At 45.4% G+C, this 22,312-nt stretch overlaps 1 protein-coding gene across 1 annotated transcript in view; it reads right to left on the reverse strand.

Moving 5' to 3' along the window:
- The window catches only part of ephx4 (epoxide hydrolase 4), a 48,377-nt gene that overhangs the window by 10,062 nt on the left and 16,003 nt on the right, over positions 1–22,312 (reverse strand). The window contains exons 4-6 of the mRNA XM_085983347.1: positions 17,782–17,910; positions 11,697–11,800; positions 10,300–10,448 (exon numbers count right to left, since the gene is read on the reverse strand). Of these exons, the coding sequence (XP_085839473.1) occupies positions 10,300–10,448; positions 11,697–11,800; positions 17,782–17,910 (382 nt within the window). The remainder of the gene's footprint in view (positions 1–10,299; positions 10,449–11,696; positions 11,801–17,781; positions 17,911–22,312) is intronic.

Here is a 22,312-nt window from a genome sequence, read left to right on the forward strand (position 1 = left end):
GCACACATCCTGAGAACATTTTTTTTTAAAGCTTCAAATAAATAAATGGCCCCTTTCCCCTTTTAAGGTATTTCATCCCCTATCACACCACAAAGTGTTTACAAATAAAGGGTGAGTGAATAACCAGCTACCAGGCCTGTGCCATTGGCAACTGATGGCGCACAGCAGCAGCTTAAGTTAACTCGTTCGCCACATTTCCCTCCTTTTCATCCATTCAGCACAATTCCCAGTTGGACCAATTGAGATTTTAAATTAATCGGACCAGATTTTGCAGTCAAAATAATGGTGAGGCTAATGTCACTCGCTGTTATTTATGCATAAATGCTACAGCAACTTCAGGCGGGGAGCAGATGCGTGGTTAAATCCGATTACACACAAGTTGCTCTCCGAGTTGCACTGCTCCGCCTTTAGCTTCGTGAAAATGGCATCTTGCTGTCTGTCTCACCAATGACATGCATTGAACGGCGTGAAGCTGCTGTTTTTGTGCGGCAGATACGAACTAAGAACATAAGAACATAAAAACATAAGAAATAGGAGCAGGAGTAGGCCAATCGGCCCCTCGAGCCTGCTCCACCATTCAATAAGATCATGGCTGATCTGATCCTAACCTCAAATCTTCTATCACTCTGCATCCACCCGAACCCATGTGATCTCCCGGGAGAGGCGAAAAACCAGATAAAGACCCAATGGCCAATTTGGGAGAAAAAAATCTGGGAAATTCCTCTCCGACCCATCTAGGCGATCGAAATTCTTCCAGGAGATCACTCTGTCCCTATATTTTCTACAGTACTTACCTTCTGTAAAGGCGATCTCCACCCCAGCCAGGAACAGGAATAAAACCATCTCCTGAAATCTAACAGAATTAGAACACAGTAGGAGCAGAACAAGGCTACACGGCCCCTGGGCCCGCTCCACTACCCACAGGGCCATGACCATTCCGAACCCAGACTCATGTCCAATTTCCTGCCCGCTCCCCGTAACCCTTTATTCCCTTTACTTCTAGGAAACTATCTATTTCTGTTTTAAATTTATTTAATGATGTAGCTTCCACAGCTTTCTGGGGCAGCAAATTCCACAAACCTACCACCCTCTGAGTGAAGAAGTTTCTCCTCATCTCAGTTTTGAATGAGCAGCCCCTTATTTTAAGATTATGCCCCCTAGTTCTAGTTTCACCCATCATTGGGAACATCCTCACCGCATCCACCCGATCAAGCCCCTTCACAATCTTATATGTTTCAATAAGATCACCTCTCATTCTTCTGAACTCCAATGAGTAGAGTCCCAATCTACTCAACCTCTCCTCATATGACCACCCCCTCATCCCCAGGATTAACCGAGTGAACCTTCTTTGTACTGACTCGAGAGCAAGTATGTCTTTTCTTAAGTATGGACACCAAAACTGTATGCAGTATTCCAGGTGCGGCCTCACCAATACCTTGTACAACTGCAGCAATACCTCCCTGTTTTTATATTCCAACCCCCACAGGTATTTAGGGCTAGTTATTACAAGCCTAAGTACCGTTTTAGTGACATGATAAATATTAATGACTGCATCAACCTCTCTGGCACCAAAAAAGTAACTATTATAAGTGTGGAGCCTCGTTCCTTCAGGTTTTGAATTTTTCAGGGCAATTTAAAAAATGTCTAATTTTAAATGCATCCTTTCAAAATAAGAGGGCGTATCATGTTGTAGATTTGTTGCCGATTCCATCCAAGACTTTATTGATGTTCAATTTCTAAGGTTGTATTTCAAATGATTCTTTCAAATTATTCATGTTAAAGGGTTAAATGATGTGGTGACCTAGATTTGAACACTGTGACAAATGAGACAAGGACAAGTGTAGGGCACTACACGAATGAAGGAAATGTATTAATAGCCCCCTTGGAGGAAAAAACAGAGTATTGATTTTTCAGATTACAGACACTTCAAAAGCAGAAAATTTTACAAAGATTTCAATTTTTGTGACAACGGTTAAGACAAAAATATTACCAAATCCAAACATTTATAGCAATTGGGAAAATATAATATTTATTGTGAAATGGTCATTAAAGAGAGAACGGACACCACCTGATTCATATTGAACAGGGAGATGGTCCAAATCCAAAAACACAGAGGGGGAATTTTAACCCCCCCACGACCGGAGGAAGAGGGTCTGGGGGGGGGAGATGGGGGTTAAAATTGGTAAATGTGTGAAAACCGACCCCAACCCGCAGCGAAAGTGCCTACTTCCAGTTTAACCGCTACGGGTTTGGGGGGGCGTCCAAGTAACCCGCTCTGGAGAGGCGAGTCCATGATTATAATATTTAACTAAGGCTCTGCTCTGCAGATTTTGGGAGCCATTTGAATTTAGCAGCTGCGGACCAGGTTTCCCAGGCCTCGAAAAACCCGGCAGCTGAAGGGAGACGGGAGCTGCCAGATCCAGCAGGTATGTACTTTACCAGCACTGCTTGTGGGTCAGGAGGAGCAGGAATGCTTCCCCCGACTCTTCAAGCAAATCTTCTGCCACGATCTTCAGACCCCCACCACCCCCAAGTGATCTTCAGACCCCCCCCCGCGATAAGCCTCCTTCCCCGTGATATTCAGACACCCCCGTGATAAGCCTCCCTCCCCGCGATATTCAGACCCCCCCCGCGATATTCAGACCCCCTTCATGATAAGCCACCCTCCCCATGATAGTCAGACCACCCCCCTGTGATATTCAGACCCCCTTCGTGATAAGCCACCCTCCTGTGATATTCAGACCCCCTTCATGATAAGCCACCCTCCCCATGATAGTCAGACCACCCCCCTGTGATATTCAGACCCCCTTCGTGATAAGCCACCCTCCTGTGATATTCAGACCCCCTTCGTGATAAGCCACCCTCCCCACGATCGTGCCTTCCTTCCTTGCTGCCACACTCCAAGCCCCCCCCACCACGCCCCGATCTTCTCCGACGCTCAGACCGGCCCCAATGGTCCCTAGCTGCGGCCTTCTACCGCAGACTTTCCCGCCGGCAGCCATCCAGCCTCTCAATCTGGCCGGCTGTCAGGCAGGAAATGGAATAAAACCATTCTAATGAGGTCCTGCTGTTAAATTCAGCAGGACCTCCGCATTCCCAGCATTTCCGGGTTTCCCAGCTGCAGACATGCACCCCCGCTACCTCCCCGTAAACACCAGCACCACTGTCTCTGGGCTTCCTACATTACAACAGTGACTACACCTCAATAAGCAATAAGCTGTAAAGCACTTTGGGAGGTCCTGTGGGTTTCTTTATACATGGAAACCCATCACCATGTTTATGAGCCGACCCAAAGGGTGCACAATCTGGAACTCTCACCCCCCAAAAGGCTGTATTTGCTGGGTCAATAGAAAATTTCAAGGCTGTAATTGATAGATCTTTGTTAGGTAAAGGTATCAAGGGATATGGAACAAATAGGCACAGATCAGACATGATCGAATTAAATGGTGGAACAGGTTCGAGGGGGTGAATGGCCTACTCATGTTCCTAACTGAGAAATCCACGTAACTAGAGTTCATGTTTGCTGGATATGACACGGGCAGGTATCAGATTACTGAATCTGCTCAGATAATTCACTTGGTTCTGACCTCCTATTGTCACCTTGGAGGCAACTAGACCCCAAAAGATTCTGGCTTACCTCCCTCCTGCCTCTGAGGAGGATAGTCACATGTTGGCCATTAAAAAAACTGACAAGCACGGGTTGGGTCTGTGCCCTTGTTAGCAGACAGCAGGTGACAAAAAGTCCACCTGATATCAGTGATGTGATGGAGTGCGAGTCAGCATATCGTACTCTCGCGTAGCTTCAAGGACCCAGTTACAGAGCAGCAATATCGGCAGGTTTCTGCCCTTTCAATGTGGAAACAAACAGTAGTGCCTATCGGGCCTTAAAAGGGGGAGAAGAGAGAGACTGACAAATGGAGGGAACCAAAAATAGCATCTTTAAAAAATGATTTGTTTCTTATTTAGTGAAATTTATAAGGAATGTATGAAACAAGTCAGTGGACTGAGTGGCACGGCGATTTAAACGCTGTTGGATCCGAAAATCCACGGGGCTGATCCGGCTGCAGTGCTGGACTTCTGGCCACTGAAGTACGCAGCGGGTTCTCCTGGAGTTAGCAGGATCCGCTCATTTAAATGTTGTAGGATGGGCTAGGAGCACAACTCTCAAGTAAAAATGAGAATAAATCACTGGGAATCGGGGGGGGGGGAATTGCTGTAGGGTTTTAAAGCCTTAAAGAGGCAGTAGCTTCCCGGTGGCAGAGGTGGTTTCTTCTCCAGCTTTTGACACTCTGTACTTCACCGTGATTTCTCACCAGGGGCATTTCTGTACTTTTTTGCAAAAACCTGAAGGAAGAGAGTCAACCTCGGGCGGAAGATCCCGAGCAATTTCTCAGGCAACTAGTGAGAGAACTGAGAGGCTGTTGTGTATGTACCTTTAAAAGAGAACTGCTTTTATACTGTAGTACCGGCAGCGACCACACCTGTATATAAACCCGTAGCAGGCTTCTGTACTTTAAGTTCCAGCACACCCTCTGTTCAGTAAACACCTGTTATTATTGTTCTCCTGCAGTCCGTGTGTTATTGATACGCGGACACTACACTGGCGACGAGCAGGTTCGAACTCACCTGCAGTACTGCATCACCTCACGGGGATCCATCCCTGAAAAGAAGCTTCTTGGAGGTCGAAGTCAGAGCAACGGGCGTCGACCGCGGGCAACCGCCCAGTGATCCATCGGAGTTCAGAGAATCGCAGGGGAGGCTGTGGAGAGCTGGGCTTGGCTCCCCAGTCAAGGTGTTCCAGCAAATCGTGCTGGTAGCAGGTAGTGTGCTGACCCTTCCGGACTGCGGCGGGCTCGAGCTCGATCGAGCGGCTCTGCAAAGGGGCCGTGCAGCGTCGTCAGGAGGAAAAGAGAGAGAGGGTGGAGCGCACAGGGCGCGGTCGGTGCTCAAGAACCGGGCAGCGTAGAGAAAATAAAACGAGGGGAAGGAAAAGAGAGACGCGCCGAAGCCGCGGGGCGCCGCCATTACCCTTTAGAACGCTAGGAGCAGCGTTGGCAGCAAGGGGAAGAAGGAAAAGCGCGGGAGGCGCCATTTTATTCCATTGGGGAAGGAGGAAAAGCGCGGGAGGCGCCATTTTAAACCACCCAAGATGCCGAAGAGTGGCAATATCACTGCTTTCGACAACGAAATAGAAGACTGGACCACGTATGTGGAAAGAATTGAAGTGTACTGCAAGGCAAATGAGGTGGCCGATGGAAAGAAGGCGTCGGTATTATTAAATTTGATGGGCGCGAGAACGTATGGCCTATTGCGGAATTTAATTACCCCAGCTAAACCAATGGAGAAAAGTTTTGAAGAGATTGTCAATATCTTACAGGAACATCTAAACCCTACACCGCTGCTGATAGCAGAAAGATTCAAGTTCCATAAAAGAAACCAGCACAAAGATGAGAGCAATGCTGACTATCTTACGGAACTACGCAAGTTATCGAAGCACTGCCAGTTCGGAGCAGGACTGGCAGATACCTTAAGGGATAAGTTTGTCTGCGGGCTCCAGAGTGAAGGAACCCAGAAACGACTACTTTCGGAAAAGGACCTGATGCTAGAACAGGCTTTCAGCGTGGCAGTATCCTACGAAGCAGCAGCACGGGGAGCTGCGGAAATACAACAGAAACCACAAGAATATAGCGCTAACGAAATGGCATATGGAGCAGAAAAGTGCTATCGCTGCGGCAGAACAACCCATGATCAGAAGGACTGCTGGTTTAAGGACAAAGTATGCAGGCAATGTGGGAAAATGGGACACATAGCAAGAGTCTGCAGGTCAGGAAAGAAAACCAACACTAAAAGAACTACTAAGGAAAAGTACAAGAAAGTAAAAAAAATGACAGACAGTAGTTCAGAAGATCAGGAGAGTGATAATGACTCCGGGAGCAGGAGACTAAGTTGTCTAAAGTTACACAACGTGATCGCAAAGGAGGATCACCGAACCATTTGGGTCACCCTCATGATAGCAGGGTCCCCAGTAAAGATGGAATTGGACACAGGATCAGCCCTAACTGTCATGAATCGACGAGACTATGAGCGGCTATTCTCCCACATACCCTTGAAGGACACGTCCATTGTATTAAAGACATACACGGGGCAAAAAGTCTACCCCAGAGGAAAAATAAGGGTGCCAGTTAAATACAACGGCAAGGAAACACAGAAACTGTATCTATATATACTACAAGATGGAGGACCACCATTATTGGGACGTGAATGGATCCGAAAAATACAATTGGATTGGCATTCCATTCAGTCGCTAACTGTGGCTGACAAAAAGGATGACGACGTCACACCTGGACGACTGTCAAAAATTCTAACTGACGCGAAAGAGGTGTTCCAACAAGGACTTGGGACTCTAAAAGGAGTAACGGCAACGATAAAAATCGAAGATAACGCAAACCCAAAATTTTTTAAGGCCAGACCGGTACCGTACACGATCCGCCCAGTCGTTGAAGCAGAGCTGGAGAGTCTGGAGCGTTCGGGTGTGCTGTCCAAGGTGGACTGGAGTGAGTGGGCCACACCCATCGTTCCTGTAATGAAGAAATCATTGAGCAGCACGCCTGGGGAGCCGAAGAAGGTTCGCATCTGTGGGGACTTCAAGGTAACTGTGAACCCAGTCCTGCACACAGTACAATATCCACTTCCACGGATAGAAGATATTTTCGCCTCACTATCTGGAGGGAAACGCTTTACGAAGATTGTTCTGGCCCAAGCGTATCTACAAATGGAGGTGGAAGCATCATCTAGGAAATACCTCACGATAAACACTCACAAAGGTCTTTACCAGTACAACCGACTGGTATTTGGGGTAGCATCAGCCCCGGCTATTTGGCAGAGGGCGATGGAACAAGTCCTGCAAGGGATCCCGGGGACCCAGTGTTATTTGGACGACATCCTGGTTACGGGCGAAAATGACAGTGAACACCTTGCCAACCTGGAGTGGGTGCTCACTAGATTACAAGAATATGGGCTATGAGTCAACCACCACAAATGCGAGTTTTTCAGGAGACAAATCTCGTATTGTGGCCACATGATTGATGAGGAGGGGTTACATAAGTCCCCAGACAAGATTGAGGCAGTAGTCAAGGCTCCAGCACCGGAAAATGTGTCGCAACTGAGGTCGTTCCTCGGGTTGGTGAACTACTACCATAAGTTCTTGCTGAATTTATCTACAATTCTGCACCCACTGAATGCCCTGCTGCAAACTGGAGTAACATGGAAATGGAGTGATGAGTGTAAGCGTGCCTTTCAGAAATGTAAATGCCTAATCACTTCAAAAGAAGTATTGGCCCACTACAATCCAACACTACCGATTCGGTTGGCATGTGATGAGTCTCCCTACGGCATTGGAGCGGTGCGGTCACACAAATTCCTTGACGGTTCAGAGAGGCTAATAGCCTTTGCGTCGCGCTCGTTAACCTCAGCCGAGCGTAACTACGCCCAGATTGACAGGGAGGCCCTCAGCCTGGTGTGGGGGGTGAAGAAGTTCAATCACTATCTGCATGGGCAGAAATTCACCCTACTGACTGATCATCAGCCTCTGGTCTCCATTTTTAACCCAAAGAAGGGCGTTCCGGTGATGACGGTGCAACGGCTGCAAAGATGGTCCCTTTTTCTAGGGGCACATCAATACGACATAGAGTACAAGGGTACGAAACAGCATGGAAACGCTGATGGGCTGTCGCGCCTACCGTTGCCTATGGTGGAGGAAGCACCTGCAGTGGACCCTGTTGAGATATTCCATTCGACCATAGTCGAATGTCTACCTGTTACAAACTCAAGTATAGAGAAGGAAACCCGAAATGACCCGACACTCTCTCGGGTCTATGATTGGACGGTGAAGGGATGGCCAGCACATGGCGACTCACTGTTGCCAGCATTCTCGCCAAGGAGAGAACAGCTGTCAGTGTGCCGGGGGACCTTGATGTGTGGATCCCGAGTGGTAATTCCACCCAAGTTGAGAGATAGAGTGCTCAATGAGCTTCATGAGGGTCATCTGGGAGGGGTAAAAATGAAGAGCCTAGCCAGGGCATTTGTGTGGTGGCCGGGAATCGATAAAGAAATCGAGGATATGACCAAGAGATGCACAGGATGCCAGAAGGTCCAAAATGCTCCACCACAGGCCCCGCTACACCCATGGGAGTGGCCCTCATCTCCATGGCAACGGGTACACATTGATTTTGCTGGTCCATTTATGGACTCAATGTTTTTAATCGCCGTGGATGCACATTCGAAATGGCCAGAGGTCATCAAAATGTCCTCCACCACCATGGAGAAAACTATTGCAGTCCTACGGACCATCTTCGCCAGGAATGGCTTGCCAGAACAGATTTGCTCCGACAATGGACCACAGTTTGTGTCCGAGGATTTCCGGAGGTTTTTGAGGAATAATGGGGTAAAACATTACACATCTGCCCCATATCATCCAGCCACAAATGGATTGGCTGAAAGGTTTGTTCAGACCTTTAAAAAGCAATAAAGGCGATGTATAACGACGACATACCACTACAACACAAGGTCGACACATGCAGTCACCAACCAAGCTCCAGTCATAATGTTCTTCAACCGAAGGCTATGATGTCGCCTGGATTTGCTCAAACGAAACATAAGACGAGATGTTGAGGATAAGCAATTCCAGCACATCAACGAGAAGCCAACCAGGAGCTTCAAGATAGGGCAACCAGTCTTGGCCCGCGACTACCGAACAGAAAAATGGCAGCCAGGAACGATATGCACACAGCAGGGACCACTAATGTACACAGTGGACGTTGGAGAGAGCATCGTGAGACGCCATGCTGACCAGATTCTAGAGTCACAGGAACAAATCAAACACATACCACGAGCATGCGCACCTGGTGATGAACCCGAAGTACAGATTGCGTCTACCTCAGAATCAGTGGTATTGGAAGCTGACGAACCAACCAATGACAATGAGCTAGAATCGACTCCGCCGCAAGAACAGGATACTCGAGAAAGGCGCTATCAGTCAGGATCAGGAAGCCTCCTCAAAGACTGAACTTATAAATGATTACTTCAGTTGATGTATATAGTACAGAGAAAATTGTAATTGTAATTAGTTATTATTTAATTGTTAAATGAATGTAATGTACTGTTTATCTAAAAGGGGAGGAATTGTTGTGTATGTACCTTTAAGAGAGAACTGCTTTTATACTGTAGTACCGGCAGTGATACCTGTATATAAAGCCGTAGCAAGCTTCTGTACTTTCAGTTCCAGCATACCCTCTGTTCAGTAAACACCTGTTATTATTGTTCTCCTGCAGTCCGTGTGTTATTGATACGCGGACATTACAGAGGCGAGCTCAGTACTTTAGCAACCCAGGTCCTTCTTGCAGAGAAGGAAGCCGCTGGAGGGAGGTGGCAGAGCGATGTGGAGGGAGGTGGCAGAGCGACGTGGAGGGAGGTGGCAGAGCGACGTGGAGGGAGGTGGCAGAGCGACGTGGAGGGAAGTGGCAGAGCGACGTGGAGGGAGGTGGCAGAGCGACGTGGAGGGAGGTGGCAGAGCGACGTGGAGGGAGGTGGCAGAGCGACGTGGAGGGAGGTGGCAGAGCGACGTGGAGGGAGGTGGCAGAGCGACGTGGAGGGAGGTGGCAGAGCGACGTGGAGGGAGGTGGTAGTAGCACTGAGTTGGCCGAGGCTCCCTCGCACTTGAACCGGAGTCAAAATGGGGACGGCAGGAATCAGTACCGCCCCAAAATCCGACACTGAAATTTGAGAAGCACCTACATTATGCCCTCATCTCGCCAAAAAGGGTGGGGATTTTCTGTCTGTCTTTTTAACCTCTGGGACGATGACTTGTATTTATATAGCGCCTTTAAAAGTAGTAAATCGTCACAAGGTGCTTCACGGCAGCGATTATCAGACAAAAATTTGACCCGATTCAAGTCTGTGTTGCAGCCTATTTTCTGTTCCCAAAAGTAACAGTTATTGATATTGAATTTTAGCAAGGTTAGGACTAAAAATAATTAGTGATAAATATGTAAAGGGGAGTGAAACAGGAGAGTGCATCTTTCCAGACTTTTCCTGGACCTCAGTGTTGGGAGTTGACTGACAAACCCTGCAAGTATGTGCCAAGCCTGGATCCTCATCACAGCTTTGCTATTGTACTTGAATCTACATATGAAACCAAACAAGCGCAATGGGACACATCATTAAAGGACTTTGAGTCGTGACATGTCTGTATTTAATTTTTTGCACAGGCTCTGCCTTTTTCACCCCTATCGATCAGTGTACCTGAATATATTTCTGAAGTGGCTGAGTGGTCCAGAGAAGGCTCCAGGCTGGGAAAAGATGTACAGATAGGCTTCAATCTCATCCTCAGTCATCCTGCAGCCTTCTGTCCTAATGCCTGTGCTCTGACTTGTGAATAAGTACTTCAACACCTAGAACATAAAATGAGGTTAAGTGTTGTTGACATACTTGTGGTTATTTCATAGACTGAAAGCACTGCCCACGTCTTACACTGAGATGCAATACATAAATTATTTTGTGGTAGTAGTGCTGTTTCTGTCTAATTCCTGGCCAGTACCGTATTTTACTTTCTCCCAGTCCTAGATCTTGACATTGTGCACTAGTGTAAAACAGGTCATGAGTCAGCAGCCCACTTTAAATCTCTCCCCATTTTTATTTCCATCGAAAATACTTGTGTGGGAAATTGAAGGTACAAATTTGCACTTAAAACATGTTGGAATAGCAACGTACTATACTGCTACAGTGCACTGTGTGGCAATAGGGGTTCAATGAAACGCATACAATACATATACAAACCATTGTACGACAAACACAAAATAATGGCGGATATATCTTCTGCAGTTAGTTAACGTGGCACCCAGCTAGACTGGTCGTACTTGGACAGTTGAGAGTGCCAAATGAGAAAGTAACGTACTCAGGGAGTTCAGGTGACATCAAGAGCAAACTGGATAAGTTAACGGAGGTTGTCTGAACCCCAAGATTAAATGACAGTCACAAACTTACTATCGTCTATAATTCTTAATAAATATGTTGCTATTGACAGCTAAAAATAGTGCTATAATTGCACTGAATGAAGACTGTGAACAGCTTCTGCTGTGTCCTCATCCAGGGTAACATAGTCACACCATTTACTGCTGGATAAAAAAAATTATATAGAGGAAACATTTTTGTGGTTAAAAAGTAAAATTATAAAGGAATTATATTTAATATATGCTAAAAATCTCAATGGCGCTTTCAACCAAATCCCACCACGGCAGTTGGGGAATTTAAATTCAGTTCATTAAATAAATCTGGAACAAAAAGCTAGTGTCAGTAATGGTGACCATGAAACTATCGGACTGTCGTAAAAGCCCATCTGGTTCACTAATGTCCTTCAGGGAAGGAAATCTGCTGCCCTTACCCGGTCTGGCCTACATGTGACTCCACATGCACTGCGGTTGACTCTTAACTGCCCTCTGAAATGGCCACTCACAAGACACTCTGTCGTATCAAAAGCAAACTGCTATGACGGACTGCAGCGGCTCAAGGCGGCTGTTCACCACCGCCTTCTCGAGGACTATTAGGGATGGGCAATAAATGCTGGCCTTGCTGGTGACGCCCACATCCCATGAATAAATAAATAATAATTTTAAAAAGGTTATATTGGAATCACTGCTCACCTTGAAATCACTTATTGTAAGAGCGAATTCAGGAAGCCATGGCACTTGGAACAAGAATAAGTAACCTGACTTTATCAGCTGGGAGGGATGTCGCATCATGTAATCTGAAAAAAATATTTCAATGGATTAAAAATTTGCATTCAACTTCAGTGAATTTCTTTGGAATGCTTTAACAAAATGTGTCATTTTCTTTATCGCAAAGTACATTCTACGTAGTATCTCATCTTCAGTGGCATAACGTGAATCTGCTCTCATGGCATCAAGAATTGGGAGTGCTGCCCATATCTCTGTTCTAATGCATGAGCTCCGTGACACTGATCACTAAACAACAACAACTTGTATTTATGTAGCACCTTTAACGTAGTAAAACATCTCAAGGCGCTTCACAGGAGTATTTTAAGACAACAAATTTGACACCAATACACATAAGGATAAGTTAGGGCAGGTGACCAAAAGCTTGGTCAAAGAAGTAGGTTTTAAGGAGCGTCTTAAAGGAGGAAAGAGAGGTAGCGAGGTGGAGAGGTTTAGGCAGGGAATTCCAGAGCTTACGGCCTAGGCAACAGAAGGCACGGCCACCAATGGTTGAGCGATTATAATCAGGGATGCTCAAGAGGACAGAATTGGAGGAGTGCAGATATCTCGGGGGGTTGTGGGGCTGAAGGAGATTACAGAGATAGGGAGGGGCGAGGCCACGGAGGGATTTGAAAACAAGGATGAGAATTTTGAAATCGAGGCGTTGCTTAACTGGGATCCAATGTAGGTCAGCGAGCACAGGGGTGATGGGCGAATGGGACTTGGTGCGAGTTAGGACACGGGCAGCCGAGTTTTGGATGAGCTCAAGTTTACGTAGGGTGGAATATGGGAGGCCAGCCAGGAGTGCGTTGGCATAGTCAAGTCCAGAGACCACAAAATGTCTGCTTCTTGGCTACGTTAGTTTTTAAACAAAAGCACAAGAACAAGAAACAAATAAGAGTCATGGACAATATGTAGAGGCATCTCCCTTTGAACAAATACAGTTCCCCTTTAAAGGTTTATAGGGATAGGTTTTGCGGCGGGTATGACTGTACTCTGAGAGTATGCAGTCATACCGCCTTTGAAATTGACCGCAAGTTCGGGATTTCCACATGCGCTCGACAGATGATCCGCACAGATGGGGAAATACTCATTGCTGGTGCAGAGTTGGGCTAATTGCCCACCAACTGCACAGCAATTACGGACAAAAATGTTACGTTTAGTGAAACCAGACACAGGAGCCTGTTTCACTGTGAAGGGAACCACCTTTCTGTTCTTTTGCAGGTTAAGCCGTGTTAATGGTGAAAATAAATAAGGGTTTGCATCCGGCCAGAGTGGCTCAGCAATAGCTAAAATGCTTTAAGGAGCCTATTTTTTTTTAAAATTATCAAAAGTTGTTTTCACTTTAGACAGGTAGTAATATAATTTGATATCTTGAATAAATGCAGTTAATCTGTCTCGTGTGTCATCTGAATCTGTATGAGGGACCTGGTCAGACCACTACGTCTAACCTCCTGCCCCATGTGTATATCCCTCTTGACGTAAAAAAAACTACTAGGCACTTGGTCTAAGCATTAAACAAAGCTTTAATCAACTGTTTTACAACATGGAGGTCTAGTTGTGTCCTTCACTAGTCCCTGTTAAGAATGTCCTGCGCAAGCTGGGCCTGTGCCCGAGTATTTATACTCTCGCTGGACAACGCCACCTGTAGGCCACTCAGTATTATTTCCTAAGTCTTTCTTTCATGAATGACTGATTCATGTCACCTCTGCTCTGTGTTGAATCAGGAATCACTGCTCGAGGTTGCATTTAGCTCGATGTTTTCTTAGCTTATAATGAAGTTCTCAAACTTGCATAGCCAGCTCTTCAGTTTTCTTCGTGATTTAAAAAATTGCTTTCACATGCAACTCTTGTGTCAGAACAAAACTAGGCATTCTGCTTACAACACCTTCACTGGAGTCATTAATAATTATTACAAGCAGCAGAAGTCCCAGGAGAGATCCCCGGAGGACTCCACTGATTGAGGGTGCCCAGATAGAACTGTCACCATTGTTAGCTATGGTTTCCCTTCATTTTTGAACCAATCAATAATCCAACTTTGACTTAGAAGCATTAATAATTAATTCACTGTTCATTTAGTTTTAACTCAGCTAATCAGGAGAAACCCATGTTGTACTAGGGTGTTAATTTCCTCGGTGCACTGATTAATAGATTGGTGTTACATTCCTATCTGTACTGTTTTAACACAATCGTCAACCCATTTAAAATAAACAGGGGCATTAAAACAGCACTGGCAGCAAATCACTGTGAGCGTATACGAAAGGAAATTAAACCCCCTAACGTCTATCTAATTATTAATTCTCATTTCCACCTCTGCAGCTCTTGCATTAGTGTCTTGGTAATGTGCATCTCTTAACTGGGAATTTTCATTAAAAGAAACATTTAATTAGGTGCAGATTAATACCCATCCATACAGCACAAAGAGCAGCAAAGCAAATATGTTTCTCACTGTGGGGTTGCTTCATTTTGAGAGATTTCTACCGTGCAAAGATTGGCTCATGGTAGGTCTTGAATTCATTTATTCCTCTGGTTAATCTCAAAGATGAGCAGATAAACCAGGTTTGACATCAATAAAAATATTTTTCAGATATTTCTGTAATAGGTATATCGTAAGCATGTTGCCACGGTATCATTGTATTTGCCCTTGACTGTTAAAAACAGATTTGAAATAACCTCTTTCATTTTTTTTGGCAGCAGGAGTAAAATGTTTCAGGAAAGTAAACCTCTACTGATAAGAAACAAAAAGCAAGATTTTATTCTATTTCTGTAGCTGTGAAAATGTGACAAATTACATTTTGCCTGATGCAGAAACCTGGAGCCACGCTGCCCCTCGTTTTCTGTGACACAGTTTCTCCCTTTCAGGCGAGCCGTGGAGGATGGAAACTGTACTCGGGCAACATCCAGCTGTTGGCAGCTGAAATAAATAGCTTTTAAAGTGGGGAACCTGCTGCAGCCATTAGATTAGTGGAGCCCCACAGAGGAGTGAAGTTGTGGGGTAAATGGTGAATTTTCTTCAGGAAACCAACCTTTATTTTTGATTACAGGAAGAAAATAACCTTCGCACTTCTGCTGTGCTGCCCCTGACTTGGTGAAAACACGCTGATGAAATTCCAGCACGCTGAAGTGAAAGCTCGTCAGATGTTGACATGGCTGTACAAGCTGTACAGTATATAGAACGCTGAAGGGAAAATACCAAACCACTGCCTCCAGGTTAGTCATAGAGGCACAGAAGGAGGCCATTCAGCCCATCGAGTCTGTGCCGGCTCTGCAGAGCAATCGAGTCAGTCCCATTCCCCCGCTCTATCCCCGTAGCCCTGCAAGTTTATTTCCCTCAAGTGCCTATCCAGTCTCCCGTTGAAAACATTGAGTGTCTCCGTTTCCTTCGGCAGTGAGTTCCAGGTCCTCACCACTCGCTGTGTAAAAAAGTTTTTCCTCACATCCCCCCTGTATCTCTTGCCCAATACCTTAAATCTGTGTCCCCTAGTCCTTGTACCATCAACTAGTGGGAACAGCCTTTCCCCCTGTAGTCTATCCAAACCCGTCATAATCTTGGCACCATCTACACACCTCGGTGAACCCAATGTGTCAGCAGCAATGATGACACACAAGCCTAAACCAGACACTGTTTCAGACAACAATACTGGCCCCAATTTTAACTTGGTGCGCTAGCGCAGCGTGCGTGAGGCTCGGGGCGGGCGGGAAGCGCCCATGACAACACCAGCGTGAGGCTCGGGCCACTTGAACGCAATAGCATATTCCAGGACAGACCCCTGCCCAAGCCGGGTGGGAATCGTTAGGTGGACGGTGGGCGGGAGTGGAATTTTTGCATGGTAGCAGGCAGCCACTGGGGACCTGAGGGAGCGGTCCCCGGCACCAAGGTCAGTGGTGAGGGTAGGCCCAGAGGGGATTGCCGTCTGGGGAGGGGGGAGGGCTGCCCAGGGCCCGAGCTTTTGTTGTGGTGTCTGGAGGGGGCACTCCTGCTCCTGCCAGTCCACTATTAATTTTTTTTAAAACTTACTTGAGCGTCTTCTGGTCTTGCTCCTGCTGGCCGCCAGATTTCAGTGGCGGGTCCGTAACTGGGCACCATCTACACAATCAGCAGTTATAGGACCCCAACATTTAAATATTAATGAGGCCCCCACCTGCTTCCCCTCTTACAGATATCTGAGCTGACCATCCAGGAAAACCTGTAGCCCCCTTCACAGCATCCAAATATTTCCTAAATAACAACAAGGTTTTTGCCTGCATTGCCCGATATTGAACCGCATTCTAAGTGTTACACACTCTTTGCATGCAGAAGTATCTCCTGCTATTATTACTAAATTTGCCTTTTGCCATTTTGAACCCATTAATATAATAATATAAGAATTAGGAGCAGGAGTCGGCCTTATGGTCCCTCGATAAGATTGTGGCTGATCTTCGACCTCCACTCCACCATCCCTATTTTCCTTATTCCCTATCCGCCCATGTCCGACTGAAAGGTTTATCTTGAAATAGTGATCTGGATTTACTTTACATTAGTGTTATAAAATCAAGTATTTTTCATTTGACTATTGTGATGTATAATTGTATGCTGCATCATGTTATTTTATCACATATAAATGTTGTTGTATTTTGTATTATTAAATATAAGTTAATTACTCAAATCTAGTTGTGAATTGCATGAATCCACCAAACTGGTAACCCTAATGAAACAAAAGCTTTTTTTGAAACAATCTTAAAATAGAAACTAATTAACATTGAATTCAATTAAAAAGGAATCATGAAAAAGACAAGAAAGGAGGGATGAATCACTTGAGAATGTCACAGTCGAACTGACTCCCATTGTTGAAACTGTGATGAACTGTGATAATTAGAATCTATGCATCTGCTCTTAAGAAAAAGCGGATAAGAGTGTCTAGGATGGCAGAACTTTATAATAAACAAACAGGACATAATTAGAGCTAACTATCCAACTGGATAATAGCCAAGCTCCAAAACCTCTGAAGGAAGACGCTTCAAACGATCATGCCCCAACCTGAGGAAGAGCTCACTAGAGAAAGAAGAAGGAAGCCTTCACTTCTGATTAAACCAATGCCAATTGTAAGATTCTGGACGAGAATTTGGACCTGCAGCCAAAATGGGCGCAGAGTCGGTGGAGCAACAGTGCATTAGTGTCAAACAGCGTGCCGACCCTTGGGGCCCGAGGCTTGAGCCAAATTCAGCTTTGGGCCTCATTTAAATGCCGCTGGTGAGCTGCGTGCAACAAGCAGACATCCCGCTGTAGCTCGCTGGTTGGGGAGGGCAGGAAATCAGTGGGCTCTCACACAGAGCTGGCCAGCAGGTCGAGTCTGGGATGTGGGGGTGGGGGGGGTTGGTTTGGGGGGCACATGAACGCTCTGACAGTGGGCCAGGGTTTTTTTTGTGGGTCTAGGAAGAGCACTCATGTTTCTCGTGGGCCCACAGAAAAATTATTTTACATTTTTTTGGGCCTTTTTATGAGCGGCATCAAAATTTAAGCACTGCTGGTTAAACCACTCAAAGCATCAATTTTATATACGTATAATATATATATTATTTATTTTTTCTTCTTCTCATTAATTTTTCTCCTCACTCCTCTCCTGAAGGCATTGATTCCTTGCTGGGTTATCGTTCCATTGGAATTTGTGGACCTCAAATGCTTTGCCTGAATGGTTGCTAATCAGGTGTGAACCTTAATTGTGTCAGCAGGCTATTTAATTGCAAGGGACATCACAACTGAGTCTGATCTTATCCTCAATTCCATCAGGTATTGCTGGATACCCATTTTCTTATCCCTAACCGACGAATGCTGAGACCCATTGTAGTGCCCCAACCACCAACCTCCCAAGAGATCAACCAACTTAGCATAGATAGGAGATCAAGCCTCGGAGCCTCCTGGACTGCAAGGCTCAACTGCTCACAGAATAAATTCACTAACCCATCAGGGGGGTTCCTGGACATCAATCATTTCTCATTAAGTAAATAGAATCAAGTGGCTCGAAATGGAACTTACCACAAAAAGCCTTAGGATGTGGGCAGTTCAAAATGACAATCTTATTTATCATCTCAGGATAATAGATAGCAAAACACCAGGCGATCAGTCCACCCCAGTCATGGCCAATCAGAACACACTTCTTGTAGCCTGCAAAAAACGTGAAAACCAACACATCAATAAATAGAAACGAGAAAATAAATGTAAGCAATGTTGATCAGAAAAATCTAAATCAACTTAATAGAAAACTGTATAATGCATAATTGTTTGGTTCTAAAATATCCCATCATTTCTACATCTCTTTCTAAAACCCAAATCACATATTGCACTTGTCTGAAAGTTTTGTTTTCTATCCAGTTGGGCTTTGTGGTTGTGGAAAGCTCAGCTGGAGAAGTGTCATCGTGTCTTGGTCCCTGAAAACACCTGGCCAAGTAAAATCCGAACATGGTCACCGCAGCCAATACCTTGACTGCCTTTTTAGATTCTTGGGAACTCTAATCTTATCCTAGTGCAGATAATCTTGAGACTAACTTTAAAATTAGAAAAATATATCAATGAATAGGTAGCTTTCGACAGGGAGAAGCAACAAGAATACAATATCAATCATACAGGGTTCAATGGCTCGGATTTTGCAGTCAGCGGCGAATGAACGGCATTGGCCGTTCATTACACTTACATTTGTCCACAGATTTTCTATGGGATTTTGCACTGGAATTTGCAATGATTAGAAATCCATTTCGGCACAGCACCTGAGACACGTAGTCTGAACCCGGAAGTGCAAGTTCGAATATTTAATTCAATGCCAAATCATATACAGAAAACACAATTGAGGGAAAAAAAGATGGGATTAAGAGATAAAAGAGACAGAAAGAAAAAGTTTTAAAAAATGAAATATTTAAAATCTCCAACAATAATTACAATCTGAAGGAATGTGCCGCCATACTTGTAAAAGTTAATTTTCAGTGCCAGCAGTTTGGCAGTAATTAAGACTTATCATGCTGTTAAAAATTTACTTACACTGGAATGGACAAGCCCTAACTTTTTCTGGCGAGTTTAGTGGGTATCTATCACGTAAGTACAGCAAGTTCATGCAATCCATGTGTTTCAATGCCAAGTCTCTCAGCTCTGGAGGAGCTGGGTAACTCGGACAGCAACTTCCTGATCTCCGCATTTAACTGCACATGTGCGGTCGACGGAAGTTGCTGTGCAATTTACTCTATAATAACTGTGACCGCCGATAGCCTCGCCGTTATTTTTACTGCAAAATCTGGGCCGTTATTTTTAAATTGAAGATCAAAACACAAAGATTTTTTTTGAATTATTGTGAAATGTGCTTTAAGGATAAGGATTTCAAAATACATATTTTTCAAAAGCAGCAGCAATCACCTTAACATAGAAACATAGAAGATAGGAGCAGGAGTAGGCCATTCGGCCCCTCGAGCCTGCTCCGCCATTCAATGCAATCATGGCTGATCATCCAAACTCAGTACCCAGTCCCTGCTTTCTCCCCATATCCCTTGATCCCTTTAGCCTTAAGAAATGTATCCAACTCCTTCTTGAATATATTTAATGAATTGGCCTCTACTGCCTTCTGTGGTAGAGAATTCCACAGGTTCACCACTCTCTGGGTGAAGAAATTCCTCCTCATCTCAGTCCTAAATGGCTTACCCCTTATCCTTAGACTGTGACCCCTGGTTCTGGACTCCCCCGCCATCGGGAACATCCTTCCTGCATCTAGTCCCGTTAGAATTTTATAAGTTTCAATGAGATCCCCTCTCAGTGCCATTAGATTTAATTGTGAAATTCATAAGAAAGACTCTGAATAAAATTGAACCTTTATAATGGTATTTATTTCTTAAAACTTCTTTGAATATGTTTAGGTATGAGACATATGTTGCAGCCACAAAATTATTTGTGAAAACAAACACTAGGGATTTTTTGAAATTCAACATTATTAACAGCTGCTTAATGGTGAGTAGAAAATCATAATTTTGGTGCCAAGGGTAATTTTGTCAACATTACTGGCACACTGCATTTTTCAACAGGAATGTAATACAGTGGTAATAGATTAAAGCTTGGGAACTGAAAGCAACAATTAAGCCAATTATTATCTCACGGAGGGAGCTAGAGAAAGGTCACCCAGACTAGGCACAACAAAACCTGCGCAGAAAGCCTATTTTCCCTGGAACATACTGTGGCCTATCGCACACATACAAAGTTAATGTTAGCACTTTAATTTCATTAAAAAATTTAAAATGTATTTTTGGATGAAAATAAATAATTCTGTAGAAAAACTGGACATTTCCCAAGCTCGCATGATAGGTTGGGATGAAGAAGGTTTGTCAATCCATTTACTCTCATCCTTCCAAAATAGCAATCCTACCATCATTATCATTACAGCATCCGGTGGGATAGAAAATATAATTCAGTTATTAAATCACACATCACACCTGTGACTTAGCGATAAGAAGGAAGCACACAATTTCAAAATCTCAGCACAGCTGGTACTTATTTATCTACATATTATACTTAGTGTTTTGAGAACAACTGTCACATTTCAAACATCATACTTCAAGCGGCAAAAGTATTTAAGTTTTTTTTTAAAAAGGCATAGGGGGGAAAATTCGATTGATTTGCACCTCCCATTAGCACCCTAAGAGGGCGAAATTCAGTGGGAGGTTAGTGGTGGCGGTAACCGTTAGCACCCTGCAGCGCTGCACCTCCAGCGATTACATCATCACCGTGCGCAGCGCCCCGCTCGTGCCCCGGCCCGATCTTCGGCAGCGTCCCCTGACTTACTGCCGGACGCTATGTCCGACAGGGTGAAGGGGGCCAACCTGCGGCTGGGGCGGCACAAAGTAAAGGTGAGGTGCCGGACGGCCATTTTTGTTGCTGGCCGCCTGCCAGCACCTGCCCCTGTTGCTGTCCCTGGCCTCCTGTGCAGCCCCCCCCACACACAGGGTGCTGGCTGCCTTCCGTGAACCCGGCACTTCTCGAGTGCCGGGCTCTTTTTGCTGGCACTCCGATCCCTGGTGGCCCAGCTGGGCCCCGGGTCGCACTGCGCTAGGCCCCTCCCCTTTAATAAGGGGAGGAAGGCCTGCAGTACCGCAGCGCGAACTGCCGCAGCACATGGCGCTGCTGCACGTAGCGCCGCGATATTCACTCGCAGCGCCACAAGAGGGAGGCGGGGCGCTTCCAGTAGTGCCCCGCCTCCCTCTTGGTGCACTGCCAGTGAATTTTGGGCACGGGGGCACTAACTTTTTTGGGGCACTAAAAGAAGTGAAGTTAGTGCCCCAAAGGGGGCGTGACCCAATTTTGCCCCCATAGAGTCATAATGGCACAGATGGAGGCCATTCGGCCCATCGAGTCCACGCCGGCTCTCTGTAGAGCAATCCAGTCAGTCCCATTCCCCCGCTCTATCCCCGTAGCCCTGCAACTTTATTTCCCTTAAGTGCCTATCCAGTCTCCCCTTGAAAACATTGAGTGTCTCCGCTTCCACCACTTCCCTCGGCAGTGAGTTCCAGGTCCTCACCACTCGCTGCGTAAAAAAGTTTTCCCTCACATCCCCCCTGTATCTCTTGCCCAAAACCTTAAATCTGTGTCCCCTAGTCCTTGTACCAGCAACTAGTGGGAACAGCCTTTCCCCATCAAGCCTATCCAAACCCGTCATAATCTTGTACACCTCTATCAAATCACCCCTCAACCTCCTTTGCTCTAATGAACACAAATCCAGCTTCTCCAACCTGTCCTTGTAGCTAAGATCCCCCATCCCCGGAACCATTCTGGTAAATCTCCTCTGCACCCTCTCAAGGGCCTTCATATCCTTCCTAAAGTGTGGTAACCAGAACTGGACACAATTCTCCAGTTGTGGCCTAACCAGCGCTTTATAATGGTTCAGCATAACTTCTCTACTTTTGTACTCAATACCTCTATTTATGAAGCCCAAGATCCCATATGCTTTGTTAACCACTCTCTCAATATGTCCTGCCACCTTCAGGGACCTATGCACATTAACTCCCAGGTCCCTCTGTCCCTGCACACTCTTTAAAACTGTGCTATTAAGTGTATATAACCTCTCCCTGTTCCTTCTGCCAAAATGCATCACCTCACACTTCTCTGTGTTAAATTCCATCTGCCACTTGTCTGCCCATTCTACTAGCCTTTCTATGTCCTGTTGCAGTCGATTGGTATCATCATCACGGTTTGCCACACCCCCCAAGTTTGGTGTCATCGGCAAATTTAGAAATTCTACTCTGTATTCCAATATCCAGGTCATTTATATATATCAAAAAAAGCAGTGACCTCAGCACTGACCCTTGGGGAACACCACTGTCTACCATCCTCCAGTCTGAAAAACAGCCATTTACCACAACTCGCTGATTTCTATCCTTAAGCCAATTCCTTATCCAAGCTGCCACTGACCCACCTATTCCATGAGCCTCAATTTTATTAACCAGCCTTCTATGTGGTATTTTATCAAACGCCTTCTGAAAATCCATGTAGACAACATCCATTGCATTCCCTTAATCAATCCTCCCTGTTACTTCATCAA

This window comes from Somniosus microcephalus, chromosome 3, assembly GCF_052327205.1.
Source record: "Somniosus microcephalus isolate GS21.2 chromosome 3, FLI_Smic_1.0, whole genome shotgun sequence".
NCBI lineage: Eukaryota > Metazoa > Chordata > Chondrichthyes > Squaliformes > Somniosidae > Somniosus > Somniosus microcephalus.